Source organism: Dendrobates tinctorius, unplaced genomic scaffold (assembly GCF_039654945.1).
Source record: "Dendrobates tinctorius isolate UK_male_01 unplaced genomic scaffold, ASM3965494v1 ptg000128l, whole genome shotgun sequence".
Taxonomy (NCBI): Eukaryota; Metazoa; Chordata; class Amphibia; order Anura; family Dendrobatidae; genus Dendrobates; species Dendrobates tinctorius.
The window spans coordinates 7002641-7019519 of record NW_027361796.1 but is presented as its reverse complement, the minus strand read 5'-3'; the positions used below and the strand labels follow the sequence as shown (position 1 = coordinate 7019519).

Genomic DNA, 16879 nt, shown 5'->3' with positions numbered 1-16879 from the left:
GATAATTCAGGACAGAGTCAAGGGACTACTGAGACATCGCTCCTCCATAAGAGGTGCAATGGAAGTTCTGGGTCTGATGACGGCTTGCATTCCATGCGTCAGATGGGCCCAGTCCCATTCGAGGCCCCTGCAAAAGTAAATCCTCGCAGGATGGAACAGGCGTCAGGATTCTCTCGACGGGCCCATATCCTTACTAGACACGGTAAGAAGATCCCTGCGGTGGTGGATACAGCCCCAGAACTTACAGGTGGGCGTGCTATGGACAACCTCGCCGTACGTGGTAATCACCACAGACGCCAGTACGTGGGGATGGGGGATGGCCGGTCAGCATCAGAAGCAGATCCTCCAACTTCAGGGAGCTCTATGCGGTCTGGGAAGCCCTGCGTCAGAACCGGTAGGTAGTGAGAAATCGACATGTCCGGATATTGTCCGACAACACTACGGCAGTCTCATTCCTGAAGCACCAGGGAGGTCCGAGACATCGACCACTCCAGGCACTTGCAGGACGAATATTCGCCTGGGCAGAAGAGGCGGTCCTCTCCATAACGGCAATCCATCTAGAGGGTTCTCAGAACGTAGTAGCGGACTATCTAAGCAGACAGCGGGTCAGCCCGACAGAGTGGGAACTAAACGAACAAATCTTCCATCAGCTTTGTCAGCATTGGGGGACCCCCAGTATAGACCTGTTTGCAAACCGAAAGAACTCAAAGGTCGCCAGATTCTACTCCTTGAACCCAGCAGACCACCCGGACTGAGTAGATGCCCTGAGCCAGGCCTGGACGGAACCCCTCTTGTATGCATTCCCACCACTGGCGCTGATACCGGCTGTACTCAGGAAGATCTGCGAGGACCGCGCGTCGGTGATATTAATAGTGCCATACTGGCCAAAGAGAGGCTGGTTTCCGCTGCTAGGAGCCATGGCAGTAGGAAACCCAGTCGAGCTACCCCTGAAGGGAGATGTTATCCACCAGGGGCCGATTCGCCATCCAGACCCAGCAAGGCTACACCTCTCGACATGGATCCTGAAAGGGACATCCTGAGAGCAAAGGGCTTATCCGAGCAGGTCATATCCACTCTACTGGCCAGCAGGAAACCGGTAACATCTGCAATCTACAGAAAAATATGGAAGAGATTCTGCCTGGAAGGTGGCAGGTCCGACCTCTCGGCAGGTACCCCTGACCTCCCTAGTGTCCTAGACTTTCTGCAGTCGGGATATAATAAAGGGCTTAAACCCAGCACGTTAAAGGTCCAGATTTTGGCTTTGAGCGCCTTCTTCGACTACCCTTTAGCCTCCCATCCGTGGGTGGTAAGATTCATAAAGGCCACGCAGCGTCTTCGCCCCACAATTAGGCAGCTCACCCCGCCCTGGGACCTCGGCCTGGTACTCAGATCTTTATGTAGGGACCCCTACATGCCTAGTGATAGAATGACCATTTCGACTCTCTCTCGGAAGACGGCTTTCCTGGTAGCCATTACCACGGCCAAAAGAATAGGGGAGATCCAGGCCCTGTCCACCAAGGATCCATATCTCCAGATCAGAGATGATCATATAACCTTAAGATTAGATCCGGCTTTTATCCCCAAGGTAGCCTCTTACCAAAATATAAATCAGGAGATAGTGCTACCATCCTTCTGCAGCAATCCCTGCAATGAGAAAGAACAGCATCTCCACTCCCTAGACGTAAGACGGGCAGTTATAAGCTATCTAGAGGCCACCAATGACTGGCGTATTGACTCAAACCTGTTCATCCTCTTCGGGGGTAAAAATAGGGGGAGAAAAGCCTCTAAGGCGTCCATCGCAAGATGGATCACCTCAGTAATTTCAGACGCCTACCAGTCGGAAGGCGCCAACCCACCAGATACCTTAAGGGCCCACTCTACTAGGGCAGTTTCAGCCTCCTGGGCCGAGCGCGCAGGCGCCTCAGTCGAGCAGATTTGTAGAGCGGCAACTTGGGCCAGCCTGAATACATTTTGCAAGCACTACAAACTTGACGTGCTATCAGGCCAACATACCGCATTTGGGAGAAAAGTTCTCTAGGCGGTGATCCCACCCTGAGGAGGTGCTTTGGTACTCTCCATGGTGCTGTCAGGTGGACGTCCAGGAAAATAGGTATTAGACCTACCGGTAATGATGTTTCCAGGAGTCCATCCTGACAGCACGGGTAGTTCCCTCCCTGATAGGTTATGTTGTGTCATATGATGTAATATGATGATACCATTAAAAGAGTTATAGCATTATCCACGCTGTGGTACTTGTTAAGTCACTGAGGGAAAGGGGTGGGACGGGGCCTTTTAACCTCTCGTGTGCTTTCCTGTCCCTGTAAGAAGGAGGAGGACGTCCTCCATGGTGCTGTCAGGATGGACTCCTGGAAACATCATTACCGGTAGGTCTAATACCTATTTTTGTTTCATTTCTAACTAGCCTGGCGTTGTCTGGGCATAGTAACTTAGTGTGGTTAGTTTAACAAATTATAATTATCCTCCATCCCATAGTCCCGTGCACATATACCCATCATACGTATCCTCCATCCCATAGTCCCGAGCTGGGTGGCGCTGAGCAGGGAGTTCCTGGAGATGTGCTGTTATGTAACCTGGCAGTACAGCTCTGATGATGCGATTTTCTACGTCGGTAACAATAGAGCGCGGCAGTAATAGAGGAGGGGGTGATTAATTTCTGTCATGTGCTCTCTGCTCCTTTCTGGTGGGCAGACAATGACTGGGAGCTTGTTCCCGGGGATGCTAGATTTCTCCCACCCGGTCAGTGTCTGCTAAGGTGTTGTGGAGTGGGAAAACTGTGGCTCATAGCAACCAATTACAGCTTAGATTTCATCTTTTAAACAGCTTTGGTGAAATGAAAGATGCTTAGTGATTGGTTGCTATGGGCAACACAGGTAAGTGTAACCTGTTGTAGTCAAGAAAATGTGCCTATGAAATATATATATATATATATATATATTATATACTCGTGTATAAGCCGACCCCCCTCTAATTTTGCCACAAAAAACTGGGAAAACTTATTGACTCACGTATAGGGTGGAAAATGCAGCTAAAACAAAATGTGGGTGGTAAAAATGTAGTTATTTTGTCTTCACTGCCCAATGGTAAAAAATTCTGTGAAAGACCCATGGTGTCAATATGATCACTGCACCCCTAGATGAATTCATTGAGAGATGTAGTTCGTAAAATGGGGTTACTTATGGGGGGGTTCTACTGTTCTTGCACCTCATGGGCTCTCCCAGCTTGGGTCATGGCACCTGCAAACTATAACAGTAAAATCTGGTGCGCCTTGCCTTCTGAGCTTTGTATTGTGCCTAAAAAATATTTCCCGATTACATATAGTGAGACTGTGGAACTCTCTGCCATATGATGTTGTAATGAGTGTTTCCCTACTAAAATTTAAAAAGGGACTTGATGCCTTTCTTGAAAAATATAATGTTACAGGTTATATACACTAGTTTCCTTAATATTGCTTTAATCCAGAGAACTAGTCTGATTGCCGTATGTGGAGTTGGGATGGAATTTTTTTCCCCAAAGTGGAGTTTAGTGTTTGCTACATGGGTTTTTTTGCCTTCCTCTGGATCAACATTTTAGGGCATGTAGGTTAGGATATGGGTTGAACTAGGTGGACTTAAAGTCTTCCTTCAACCTTAATAACTATGTTACTATTTATTGGCACACTCAGGGAAAAAAAATGGACCTCAGTTTGTTGTAAAAAAAAAATTTCCTATTAGCGCTTAGAAAAATTAAAAAATTGGGGCTAAAACAACATTTTAGTGGTACAAAATTCTGTGAGGCACATGTGGTGTCAAAGTGATCACTGCATCCCTATATGGATTCATTGGGGAGTGTAGTTTGTAAAACGAGTTCCCATATAGGGGGTTTCTGTTGTTCTGGCACCTCAGGGTCTCTGCCAATGTGACATGGCACCTTCAAACCATCCCAGCAAAATGTGAACTCCAATATGGCGCCTCTTCCCCTCTGAGCTTTGCACTGTGCCTCAAAAGTAGTATTCCCCTTCATAAGGGGGTATTGGCATACTCAAGAAAAATTGCAAAACAACTTTTGGTCCAATTTCTCCTGTTACCCTTGGTAAAATAAAAAATTGGGGACGAAAAGATTATTTTTGTGGAAAAAATTACTTTTTTTATTTTCACGGTTCTACGTTATAAACTTCTGTGAAACACTTGGGGGTTCAAAGTGCTCACCACACATCTAGATAAGTGCCTTGGGGGGTTCTAGTTTCCAAAATAGGGTCACTTGTGGGGGGGTTTCCACTGTTTAGGCACATCAGAGGCTCTCCAAACGCGACATGGCATCCGATCTCAATTCCAGCCAACTTTGTGTTGAAAAAGTCAAACGAGCTCTGCTATGCGCCCAAACAGTGGTTTACCCCCACATATGGGGTATCAGCGTACTCTAGGACTAATTGCACAACAACTTTTGGGGTCCAATTTCTCCTGTTACCCTTTTGAAAATAAAAAAAAAATTGGATCTGGAGTAAATTTTTTGTGACTAAAGTTAAATGTTCATTTTTTTTTTTTCTTTAAACATTTTAAAAATTCCTGTGAATCACCTGAAGGGTTAATAAACTTCTTGTATATGGTTTTGAGCACCTTGAGGGGTGCAGTTTTTAGAATGGTGTTTTGTTTCATATAGACCCTTCAGGCTATGTACCCAAGTATGCCGAAAATTCCTAACTAAATACTAGACTCCTTCCCAGGAAACGCGCGTTTTTTTCCACGTTTTTTATGCGCGATTTTTGCTCTTTTTTTATGTGGTTTTTCCCGGAGCATCCCCAGTCTCATAGAATATAGTTAGAAATGTGGATTTTTCCGTAAAATTAATGAGCATGCTGCATTTACCGTAATGTGGTTTTTTTGCAGAAAAAAACTCATCAATATGCACAAAAAGTGCAGAATTCATTAAAATGAATGGGATGCTTCTTGTAAGCGTTTAAGCATTTTTGCCAGTAAAAACGCTTAAAAAATGTGAAAAAACGCTTACGTGTGCACACACCCTCAAACTGACTTCAAATGTGATGTGGACCCTAAAAAAAAGATATGGTGTTGTAAAATTGAGAAATCACTGTTCAAATTTTAACCCTTATAACTTCCTAACATAAAGAATTGGTTCCAAAATTGTGCTGATGTAAAGTAGACATGTGGGAAATGTTACTTGTTAAGCATTTTGTAATATCTCTGTTATTTAAGGGCATGAAAATTCAAAATTGGAAAATTGCTAGATAATTTGTGAAATTTTCACAAATAAACGCAAGTCATATCAAAGAAATTTTACCACGATCATGTAGTACAATATGTCACGAGAAAGGAATCTCAGAATCACCGGGATCCATGGAAGCATTTCAGAGTTATTACCTCATAATGGGACAGTGGTGAGAATTGTCAAAATTGGCTTGGTCATTAACCCCTTCATGACCCAGCCTATTTTGACCTTAATGACCTGGCCATTTTTTGCAATTCTGACCAGTGTCCCTTTATAAGGTAATAACTCAGGAACGCTTCAACGGATCCTAGCGATTCTGAGATTGTTTTTTCGTGACATATTGGGCTTCATGTTAGTGTGAAATTTAGGTCGATAATTTTTGCGTTTATTTGTGAAAAAAATCAGAAATTTGGCAAAAATTTAGAAAATTTTGCAATTTTCAAATTTTACATTTTTATTCTGTTAAACCAGAGAGTTATGTGACACAAAGTGGTTACTAAATAACATTTCCCACATGTCTACTTTACATCAGTATAATTTTGGAAACAATTTTTTTTTTGTTAGGAAATTACAAGGGTTAAAAGTTGACCAGCGATTTCTCATTTTTACAACAAAATTTACAAAACCATTTTTTTTTAGGGACCACCTCACATTTGAAGTCACTTTGAGGGGTCTATATAGCAGAAAATACCCAAAAGTGACACCATTCTAAAAACTGCACCCCTCAAGCTACTCAAAACTACATTCAAGAAGATTATTAACCCTTCAGGTGTTTCACAGGAACTAAAGCAACGTGGAAAGAAAAAAATGGACATTTTAATTTTTACAACAAAAATTTTCTTTTAGCATCAATTTTCATTTTCACATGGGCAACAGGATAAAATGGATCCTAAAATTTGTTGGGCAATTTCTCCTGAGTACACCGATGCCTCATATGTGGTCATAAACCACTGTTTGGGTACATGGCAGAGCTCAGAAGGAAAGGAGCGCCATTTGACTTTTTGAATGGAAAACATGCTGGAATATTTAGCGGTTGCCATGTCACGTTTGGAGAGGCCCTGTGCGCCTAAACATTGGATCTCCCCCACAAGTGACCCCATTTTGGAAACTAGACCTCCAAGGAACTTATCTACATGCATAATGATCACTTTGAACCCCCCAGGTGCTTCACAAATTGATCGGTAAAAAAAGTACTTTTTATTCACTAAAATTTTCTTTTAGCCTCAGTTTTTTCATTTTCACATGCATCCATTTTATCAATAGGATAAAATGGATGCTAAAATTTGTTGGGCAATTTCTCCTGAGTACACCGATACCTCATATGTGGTCATAAACCACTGTTTGGGCACACGGCAGGGTCCGGAAGGGAAGGAGCGCTATTTGACTTTTTGAATGGAAAATTAGCTCCAATCGTTATCGGACACCATGTCGCGTTTGGAGAGCCCCTGTGTGCCTAAACAGTGAAATCCCCCCACAAGTAACACCATTTTAGAAACTAGACCCCTTATGGAACTTATCTAGATGTGTGGTGAGCACTTTGAACCCCCAGGTGCTTCTTCATTGCCGCCGTCAGTCGGTATCGGGGGCCGATCGGCCCCGTGAGTCGTGGGGGGGGGTCGTATCAAGGACTCCAGCCATGTCCAATGCTACTGCAGCATCGGCCATGGCTGGATTGTAATATTTCATCAATTTTCATTGATGAAATATTGCTATCGCTCTGGTTGGCTGTTCCACTTTTAACAGCCAATCAGAGCGATCGTAGCCACGTGGGGGCGAAGCCATGCCCCCTGTGGTGAAGAACAAAGCCCCCTGTATCTGCGGGTCGGGTGACCTTTCAGTGACCCCGGTCACCCGACCCGCAGGGGGGCTTTAAAGTCATGACGCTACATAGGCGTCATGGGTCATTTTGGCAAGACTTTTCATGATGCCTATGTGGCGTCAAAGGTCGTGAAGGGGTTAACATGCAAACCACCCTTGGGGGTAAAGGGGTTAAAACTAGTCACTATAATGGCAGTTTGCAATTTTCACTCAGCAACATCCTGCTTCTTCTTGTTTCTGGAAAACTCCCATGGAGTCAAAATCATCGCTATACTTGTAGGTAAATTCCCAAATGGGTATAATTTCCAAAATGGGGTCACTTGTGGGGGAATTCTGCTCTTCCATATTTTTGGACTATAAGACGCACCGGACCATAAGACTAGGTTTTAGAGGTTGAGAATAGGGAAAAAAAATGTTTTGAAGCAAATAATGTGGTTAATATTTAATGACATAAATAGCATCATATTTCACCAATGTAAATGTAAACAGCTCAACAGCAGCTTTAACAACCATTTTTCTTTAATTATGGAAACTCCTCAGTCATCAAGCAACACCAAGAACTCCTTGTCCCTACTGTCCACATTTTTGAAGCTCCGTTCCTCAGAATCACTAGTATCACTGTCTTCACTTTGTTCATAGAGGATGTCTTCTTCAGAGCTGTTTGAGGCATTACTGATGCCACTTTTTTTTTTTTTTTTATTATTATTTCACAATAATGTAATCCTTAACTGACTGCTATGAGGTTTTCACCCACTCACAAACTTGGGTGATAGTGGGCATCTTCATTCGTCCAGTTGGTGTCAGATCATGATTTCCAGCAGCCATCCATTTGTTCCACTCTTCTCTCATGAGAACTTTAAATGGCTTGTTGATGGAAACATCCAAAGGTTGCAACTGGCTGATATGCCCCCCCAGGATTTATGGCGAGATGAATCTTCTCTTTAAATCTTCTTTTTTGTGGCTTCAGTGATATGTGCCCTAAACTGGTCAAGCACTAATAGAGCAGGTTTTTTCAGAAGTCCTCCAGGACGTTTGGACCACAATTTTTCTATCCATATCTTCATGACATTTTTGTCTATCCATACCTTATCATGAATATGAACTTTTGGCATGGTTTTTCTCTTGAAAATCAGTAGTGGCAGTTTGATGCCATCTGCACAGCAAGGCAACACAACTGTGTAGTGACTTTTCTCATGCCTTGAGGTTTTCACAGCTATAGTTTTGGCACCTTTCCCATCAACAGTCTTGTTTGATGGAACATCAAAGGTCAACGGGACTTCATCCATGTCCCCAATCTGGAGATATTTCAAATCCATTTTTCTTTCTTGCAACCAGTACAAATTTGTGAAAAGACACAATCTTGGTTTCATATTCTCTAGTCATTTTTTTGTGCAATCCTAGTTTTTGTGCTCATAGCAAGGCCACATCTCTTCATAAATCTGTAGCACCATGTTGGTGATCCTGTGAAGTCCTCAGTACCTTTCTCTGCAGGAAGATATTTAGCTTCATATATGATCTTGTTTGTAGATGCAGAATATCCATTGTTCCTGTGATGTATGATGCACTCTTTCACATCCACTTCTAACTGTGGCCATTTTGCAGCATGCCCACAAAAACATTGTTGTTTTGCAGCTGATCCTTCTGTTTCCTCCATTTCTGTATAATTTTTTTCAGTTGGAGGTGGCCCAAAGTGTCACTCTGCTGCTCTGTTCCCAGGTTCTTTAGCATACTTCACTACCTCCAGTTTAAAAGGGATTTTGTATGAAATCCTTTTCTGCTTTGACATCTTTCCAGGAGAGTATGGTACACTATCATATCTTTCTGCAAGAAAATGCAGAATTACGGTATCAGTACGGTACTTTGTTCTGCTGCTGACACTGTTATTCGGGGATCTGCTGCTGGAGGGCCACAGGTTGGGCAACACTGTTGTATGGGACAACATCCCACCAAGGACCAAATCTGCAAGAAGTTTGTATTCATGGGTTTCCTCTGGGTTCTCCGGTATCCTCCCACATATAGTTATGTGCTTAATTGTAAAACACTGGGCAAAACTGTCACTGAAAAAGACCTGGGTATATGGGTGGACGACAAACTCACATTTAGTGGCCAGTGTCAGGCAGCTGCTGCAGAGGCAAATAAAATAATGGGATGCATTAAAAGAGGCATAGATGCTCATGAGGAGAACATAATTTTCCCTCTATATAAGTCACTAGTGCGACCACACTTAAAATACTGCGTACAGTTCTGGTCTCCGGTGTATAAGAAAGACATAGCTGAACTGGAGCGGGTGCAGAGAAGAGCGACCAAGGTTATTAGGGAACTGGGGGGCTGCAATACCAAGATAGGTTATTACACTTGGGGTTATTTAGTTTGGAGAATCGAAGGCTTAGGGGTGATCTTATTACAATGTATAAATATATGAGGGGACAATACCAAGAGCTTTCTAATGATCTTTCTACTCTTAGACATGTGACGGGGACAAGGGGGCATCCTCTACGTCTGGAGGAAAGAAGGTTTAAGCATAATCACAGACGCGGATTCTTTACTGTAAGAGCAGTGAGACAATGGAACTCTCTGCCATATGAGGTTGTAATGAGTGATTCCCTAATAAAATTTAAGAAGGGACTGGATGCCTTTCTTGAAAAGTATAATGTTACAGGGTATATACACTAGTTTCCTTAATATTGCGTTGATCCAGGGAGCTAGTCTGATTGCCGTATGTGGAGTCGGGAAGGAATTTTTTCCCCAATGTGAAGCTTACTGTTTGCCACATGGGGTTTTTTGCCTTCCTCTGGATCAACATGTTAGGGCAAGTTAGGTTAGGATATGGGTTGAACTAGATGGACTTAAAGTCTTCCTTCAACCTTGATTACTGTTACTATGAAAGATGGGCGTCGTTCATTCCCACATTATCAGACAACACTAAAGATAGATTAAGGAAACAATTTGAAAATACCTCTTGGTACTTACTTGAGACACTTCATAATCGGGTTCCAATACCATAGTCACTGACGTTATGTGAGAGTTCAGTTCGCACATGGTGGGGACGAGAGGGAGATGTTTTTTTTCTTTTTTTGTTAAGTGTTAAATTCATATTTGTTGGATATCATTGCCTGTATGTACTACTATGCATTTAATAAACAGAGTTAAAGAAAAAACATTAATGCATGTTTTTTTCCGGTGCGTTTCTGCTGCCAACAAATTCCTAGAGATGCAGAAACATTGCAGAAATTTCTGCAATCAAATACTCAACATGTTCACATAGCCTGATTCCAGGAAATATTATCCAAATGTAAGGCAAGCAGCAGGGGCGTTCCAGAAAACCTAATATTATTTTAGTGTTGTTGCAGACAAAATCCAATGGCCTGGGAACATAGCAGCTATAGATTTGAATTCCATAAATTCAATATTGAGTTAATTCAGGGCGCTTAGAAATAATACATTACATTTGCTTTGGAAATTGATGCTTAAACAACTACCTAATATTTTCTACGCATTGGTGCATTGCAATTCTTTTAATCTAAAAATGTTTTTCTCTTTTTGAGGAATCTGAGAGAGAAAAGCTCTGCAGCAGTATCCTCCATAAGTTGTGAAAGACCTGACGAAGATATACGGTGCACTTCAACAAGACGGCGATCATCAGCAAGAAAATTGGCTATTGTAAACAGTGGGGCAATGGAATCTGTGATGTTACAAGTCTTAAAACAAGCTGAGTTTTTAAGAGCAAAGGAAGAAAAAAGGTAAGAAGGTTGCATTAGCTTGTTACTGAAATTTCCGTATCTCAACATGGAGTTTTATGGGAGGTGATGGTAGTAGATACAGTACTTGAGGCCCATCTTAAAAATACTACAGTTACAGAATTTCTTTTCCAAATCACATTTCATTTTTTCATATGTCAATGGAAAAGTAGCATGACCATCTTTAATAAAGAAAATGTTATAAAAATTTTTTTACATAAAATACTATGTTTAATAATAATTCAACCACTTATTTATACCAGTAATCATCTATTTGTTTTGTTTTTAAATTTGTTTTATTCTGACTAGTATAAAAATATTCTATCCATAAATCATCAGACTTGCTATACAAAACTTGGTTAGCTATTATTGATACTACTGCAGCTTCAAAGGAACCTCTCAGCTTCTAGAGGCCAACCAAACTGCATCCTGTAACTCCATGAGAACAAAAGGAACTAGCTGTCACCATTAATCGTCTATACAAGCCGATTAGGCAACCATTAATTACAGAACTACCATAATCTATCATACTGCAAGGAAGCAGCAGTATTTATTGATCCTTTTATACACTTCCTAAAAAGACCCTTTTGTATCCTTTTTATGCAGTATTGAATATGCTTAAAATCAATTTTAGAACTGAGAATGTGTTATGCTTATTAGGGTATATGCACACGTTGCGGATTCTACTGTGGATCCACAGCGGATTTGGCCCTGCGGGTCCGCAGCAGAATCTCCTGTGTTGTACAGTACCTTTTATATCCTATGTAAAACAAAAAACGCTGTGCACATAAACGCTGCAGGTTCATTTCCGCAGCATGTCAATTCTTTGTGCGGATCTGCAGCGTTTCTGCACCCATTGACTTGCATTGAGTCGGGCACATCCGCAGCAAAACTGCAGGTCTAAAAAAGATCTGCGGTTTTGCTGCGGATGAAACGCTGCAGATCGGGAGGAGGGAAGAGTGTGGGCGGTGACTGTGTGCGTGTATAGTGTGTGAGTGGTGACTGTGTGCGTTTATGGTGTGTGCGGGCTATTGTGTGTATGTGTGGGGGTCTGTGGTGCTGTCTGGGGGTCTGTTGGGGCTGTGCCTGGGTCTGCCGGGGCTGTGCGGGGGGGCCTGCAGGGCTGTGCGGGGTTTGCGGGGCTGTGTATGTGCATGCATGCATCGTCCGATGGGACTACAAGTCCCATCGGGCTATGCCTGCTACACTGACAGTGAGTGACACATTAGCCAATGATGGGACAGTAGTAGACCCATCATCCGACTAATGTGTTGAATGTAAAAAAAAAAAAACAGAACATACAACATATACCATACAAAACATACTGTAGGGTTTCGCTCTGGTAGGTAATGGCAGGGCTGCAGTAACGAGGCAACACACAGGCTTAAAGTCTAATTTCAGTCGTTTAATGTCACTTTTTCAAACAGCAGGTTAACAGAAAATCAGTAAAAACAACTGTACACCGGGTTGGAGAACCACTGGTCCAAGACTCACCCCTTGCACAGGACGGGCTTAACTAAGCGGCTGCCAGGTCCTGCGGCATCCGCCAGGTGCCATTCCCAACGTTGTTGAGAGTCCTGCAGCACGGGGATCCTGTATACAAGTTCAGGCTAAGTCCAGCCAAGTACCTGTAACTTCCAGACACACACTCACCATGTGCCAAATACCAACTTCCATTAGATAGCCCATAACCCCTCCCACCGGTGAGGTAGACATCACATGGGCTGATCACATGACCATAACATCATCGCAGGTTCTGTCTTTAGGGAAAAACCCGGCCAAACATTAATCTTCTGGGAGAAATATACCTCCTATCCAGTAAAACACCCTTTACTGTACCACATACTTCCCTCCTATGTTCAACCCTAGAGAGGTGGACACATGACATACAGTGAACTCTGGACAGGGCATCTGCATTCCCCTGTAGTCTGCCTGCCCGATGTTCTACTGAAAATTTTAAGTTTTGCAGGGACAGGAACCACCTGGTGACTCAGGCATTCCTCTCCTTCGCTTGACTCATCCATGTAAGAGGGGAATGATCTGTCACCAACCGAAATGTTCTCCCCAGCAAATAGTAGCGCAATGACTCCAGTGCCCACTTGATGGCCAAGCACTCTCTCTCCACAATACTGTACCTGGTTTCAGCTGGGGTAAGCTTCCAGCTTAGGAAACTAACGGGATGCTCTTCCCCGATAACCTCCTGAGACAGCACAGCACCGAGCCCTATCTCAGAGGCATCAGTCTGCACAACGAACTCTCTTTTGAAATTTGGAGTGATCAGGACTGGTGTACCACACAGTACCTCTTTTAACTTTGTAAAGGCCCCCTCTAACTGATCATTCCAGTGGACCATCACAGATTTCCTTCCTTTTAAGCAGTCTGTTAAAGGTGCGGACAGAGTTGCAAAGTTGGGAATGAACTGCCTGTAAAATCCCACCATACCTAAAAAGGCTTTTACCTGTTTTGATGTGAGAGGATGGGGCTAGTTCTGAATTGCCTCCACTTTGTTTACGTGAGGCTTGATAACTCCTCTCCCAATGACGTAACCCAAGTACCGAGCTTCCTCCAACCCTATGGAACACTTCTTTGGGTTGGCAGTTACACTCTCTGCGACAAGCAGGGCTATCACTGCCTGTACTTTTGCTAAGTGACTTTCCCAGTTGGTGCTGTACACAATAATATCGTCTAGATAGGCTGAGGCATAGCGGCGATGGGGACGGAAAACAATATCCATTAATCGCTGTAACGTTGCTGGTGCGCCCTACAACCCAAATGGTAACACCTTATACTGGAACAGCCCCTCGGGCGTTGCAAAAGCCGTTTTTTCCTTCGCCGCTTCTGTTAGGGGTACCTGCCAATAACCTTTTGTGAGGTCCAGAGGTGTAAAATACCGTGCCTGCCCAAATCGCTCTATCAACTCGTCAACCTGGGGCATGGGGTAGGTGTCAAACTTTGAAATGTCGTTAAGCTTTCTAAAATCATTACGGAATCTTAGAAACCCATCAGGCTTGGGTATTAGGACTATTGGGCTGGCCCACTCACTTTGGAACTCTTCTATGACCCCTAACTGTAGCATAGTTTTCACCTCTTCCGAGATGGCTTGTCGCCGGGCCTCAGGCACCCGATATGGCTTTAGTCGGACTTTGGCCTGTGGCTCTGTGACAATATCATGTTGGATTAGGGAGGTGCGTCCGGGGAGCTCTGAAAATACATCTGTATTTCGGCTAATGACCTCCTGAACCTGTCTAGGAGACAAAGTATCTGCAATTTTAACTGCGGGTTGGGCTTCTCCTGCCTCGCCCCAAGGTAATGGAGCCTTCTCCATCTGAAACGCAGGCAGCAGACTATCCCCACCAAGGTTTTCTCTATCTTTCCATGGTTTAAGCAAGGTAACATGGTAAACCTGTTCTGACTTTCTCTGTCCTGGCTGGTGTACCTTGTAGTATACTGGCCCAACCTTTTCCATGATCCCGTAGGGTCCCTGCCACCTTGCAAGGAATTTGCTTTTTACGGTAGGCACAAGTACCAACACCCGATCCCCAGGGCTAAAGGTTCTTACCCGAGCCTCCCGGTTATAGACCCGACTCTGTGACTGTTGTGCTGCCTCCATATGTTCCCGGACTAAGGGTAGGACTGTCTCCATTCTTTCTTGCATTTTTGCAACATGTTCTTTCACACTTTTGTGGGGGGTAGGTTGGTTCTCCCAGGCCTCTTTGGCTATATCCAGTAAGCCCCGTGGATGTCTGCCGTACAATAGTTCAAAGGGCGAGAACCCCGTAGATGCCTGAGGCACCTCCCGCACTGCAAACAACAAATATGGCAATAAGAGATCCCAGTCCTTCCCATCTTTGGAAACTGCCTTTTTTAACATGCTTTTCAGCGTCTTTTTTGAACCTTTCTACCAGACCGTCTGTTTGGGGATGATGGACCGATGTGCGCAACTGCTTAACATTTAGTACACAGCAGAGTTCCTTCATAATTTTTGACATAAAGGGGGTTCCCTGGTCTGCTAAAATCTCTTGAGGAATTCCCACCCGCGAAAAAACATACCCATGAGTTCCTTTGCTATAAGCTTAGCTGATGTGTGGCGCAGAGGACTGGCCTCAGGATATCGGGTAGCATAATCTAGAACTACCAAGATGTGTTGGTGTTCCCTTGCTGACTTATTGAGAGGCCCCACCAAATCCATTGCCACTCTCTCGAAGGGTACCTCTATAATTGGCAAAGTCACCAAAGGACTCCGAAAGTGAGGCTGGGGACTGGTTACCTGGCACACTGGACAGGAACTACAGTACCGTTTAACTTCTTCATGGACCCCTAGCCAGGAGAATCGCTGCAGAATTCGGTCAAGGGTTTTCTTTTGGCCCAAATGCCCACCAAGTACATGTTCATGCGCTAAGTCCTTTACCAGCCTACGATATGTCTGAGGTACGAGTAACTGTTCTACCAGTTCCCCACGTATTTTCTCCACTCGGTACAACAAATCTTGGTGTAGCTCAAAGCGTGGCAGCACTGTAGCTGCCCCAGGTTGTTGGGGTTCCCCAATGACAAACAGTACATTTTCTCTGGCCCGGGCCAAAGTAGGGTCTTGAAGTTGCGCCGTACCAAAATTGTCACCTGACACATTCAAGTCTGACAACTCGGGTCCCGGCGGCAAGTCTTCCACCTCTCCAGCTATGGGAGAACTCTTCTCCTCGTCCACCGGAAGGTTACCCCTACCGCCAGCACTTCTTCCTCCGGGCCACCAGGTTCATGCCCTACCTCTGGAGAATGTAACCTGGTTGCCTCTGGTGCCGGCAGTTGCTCCGTAGGTGAGACAACAGATGGCCACAGCATAGAAAATAAAGGAAAGTCTCTTCTAATTATCACCTCATAATGCAAATTAGTCACAACCCCCACCTTGTGGCACCGCCTCCCCGCTGGCGTGCTGATCACCACAAGTGCGGTGAGATAGTCCTTTAAGTCCCCATGTATACACAACATCCCAATTTTCCGACCCGTATACTCGCTGGTTTGTATCCAGCTGGCTCGTACCAGGGTTACAAGACTCCCTGAATCCAATAGGGCCACAGCCGGGGTGCCCTCCACTTCAACCTGACACAAATGTTCCATATTGGGATCTTTCGGGGTGCCCATTGCACACATCGGTTCGGCATAGTGAGACTGGCGGTACCCAAAGTTGGTGTCCATAGGCTCAGCCAGGTGGGGGTAATCAGCTCTCATATGCCCTGGTTCCTGGCATCACCAGCAGATTATGGGGCTCCTTACTTCCCCAGATAAGTCCTGAGCGGCCTTCCTGGGCTCCGCTCGCCGAACCAGGGGTGGAGACTTAAGGAAACTTCCTGTTACCTTCCGGGGAGTCCCACCCTATAGCTCTTTGGTAGCCCCATACCTTTCTATGAGGTCTATTATTTGCATGGCATTAGTAGGGGATGCCTGTCCGACCCATGTCTGGAGGAAGTGGGGCAAAGCCCTCCAAAACTTATCAGTCACTATGCGGTCCAGCATGGTCATGGGGGACAACACCTCAGGCTGCAACCACTTTTGTAAGAGGTGCATCAGGTCGTAATACTGGGACCGAGCCGGCTTGGAGGGGGTAAACTCCCACTGGTGTACCCGCTGGGCCCGAACTAACACATTTACCCCAAGACGTGCCAGTATCTCACCCTTGACGACCGTGTAGTCCGCCCTTTTTTCCGTGGGTAGGTCCTGATACGCTTTCAAAGGTCCTGGGGCCAGAAACGGAGCGATGATTTCTGCCCAATGGTCCCGGGGTAGCTTCTCTCTCTCAGCGACTCCTTCGAACATCTCCAGGTATGCCTCCACATCTTCCGACTTCTCCATTTTGGGAACCGCAGTAAGAACCGCTTTCTGGACATCATGGATTCCCCGGTTAGTTCCTTTTGTCTGCGCTGTCGTGATTCGCTGTATCAACAACTGATTGGTTTCCTGCTGCTGCTGCATAGCCTGCTGTCGCATGGCCTCCTGCTGCTGCCGCATGGCCTCCTGCTGCTGCATAGCCTGCTGCTGCTGTGTAGCCTGCTGCTGCATAGCCTGCTGCTGCTGTCGCCTGGCCTCCTGCTGCTGCTGCTGTGTAGCCT

The 16879-nt window shown here is 44.7% G+C and overlaps 1 protein-coding gene across 1 annotated transcript in view; it reads left to right on the top strand.

Moving 5' to 3' along the window:
• The window catches only part of BRD10 (bromodomain containing 10), a 119068-nt gene that overhangs the window by 19819 nt on the left and 82370 nt on the right, over positions 1-16879 (top strand). The window contains exon 2 of the mRNA XM_073542650.1: positions 10587-10781. Within this exon, the coding sequence (XP_073398751.1) occupies positions 10587-10781 (195 nt within the window). The remainder of the gene's footprint in view (positions 1-10586; positions 10782-16879) is intronic.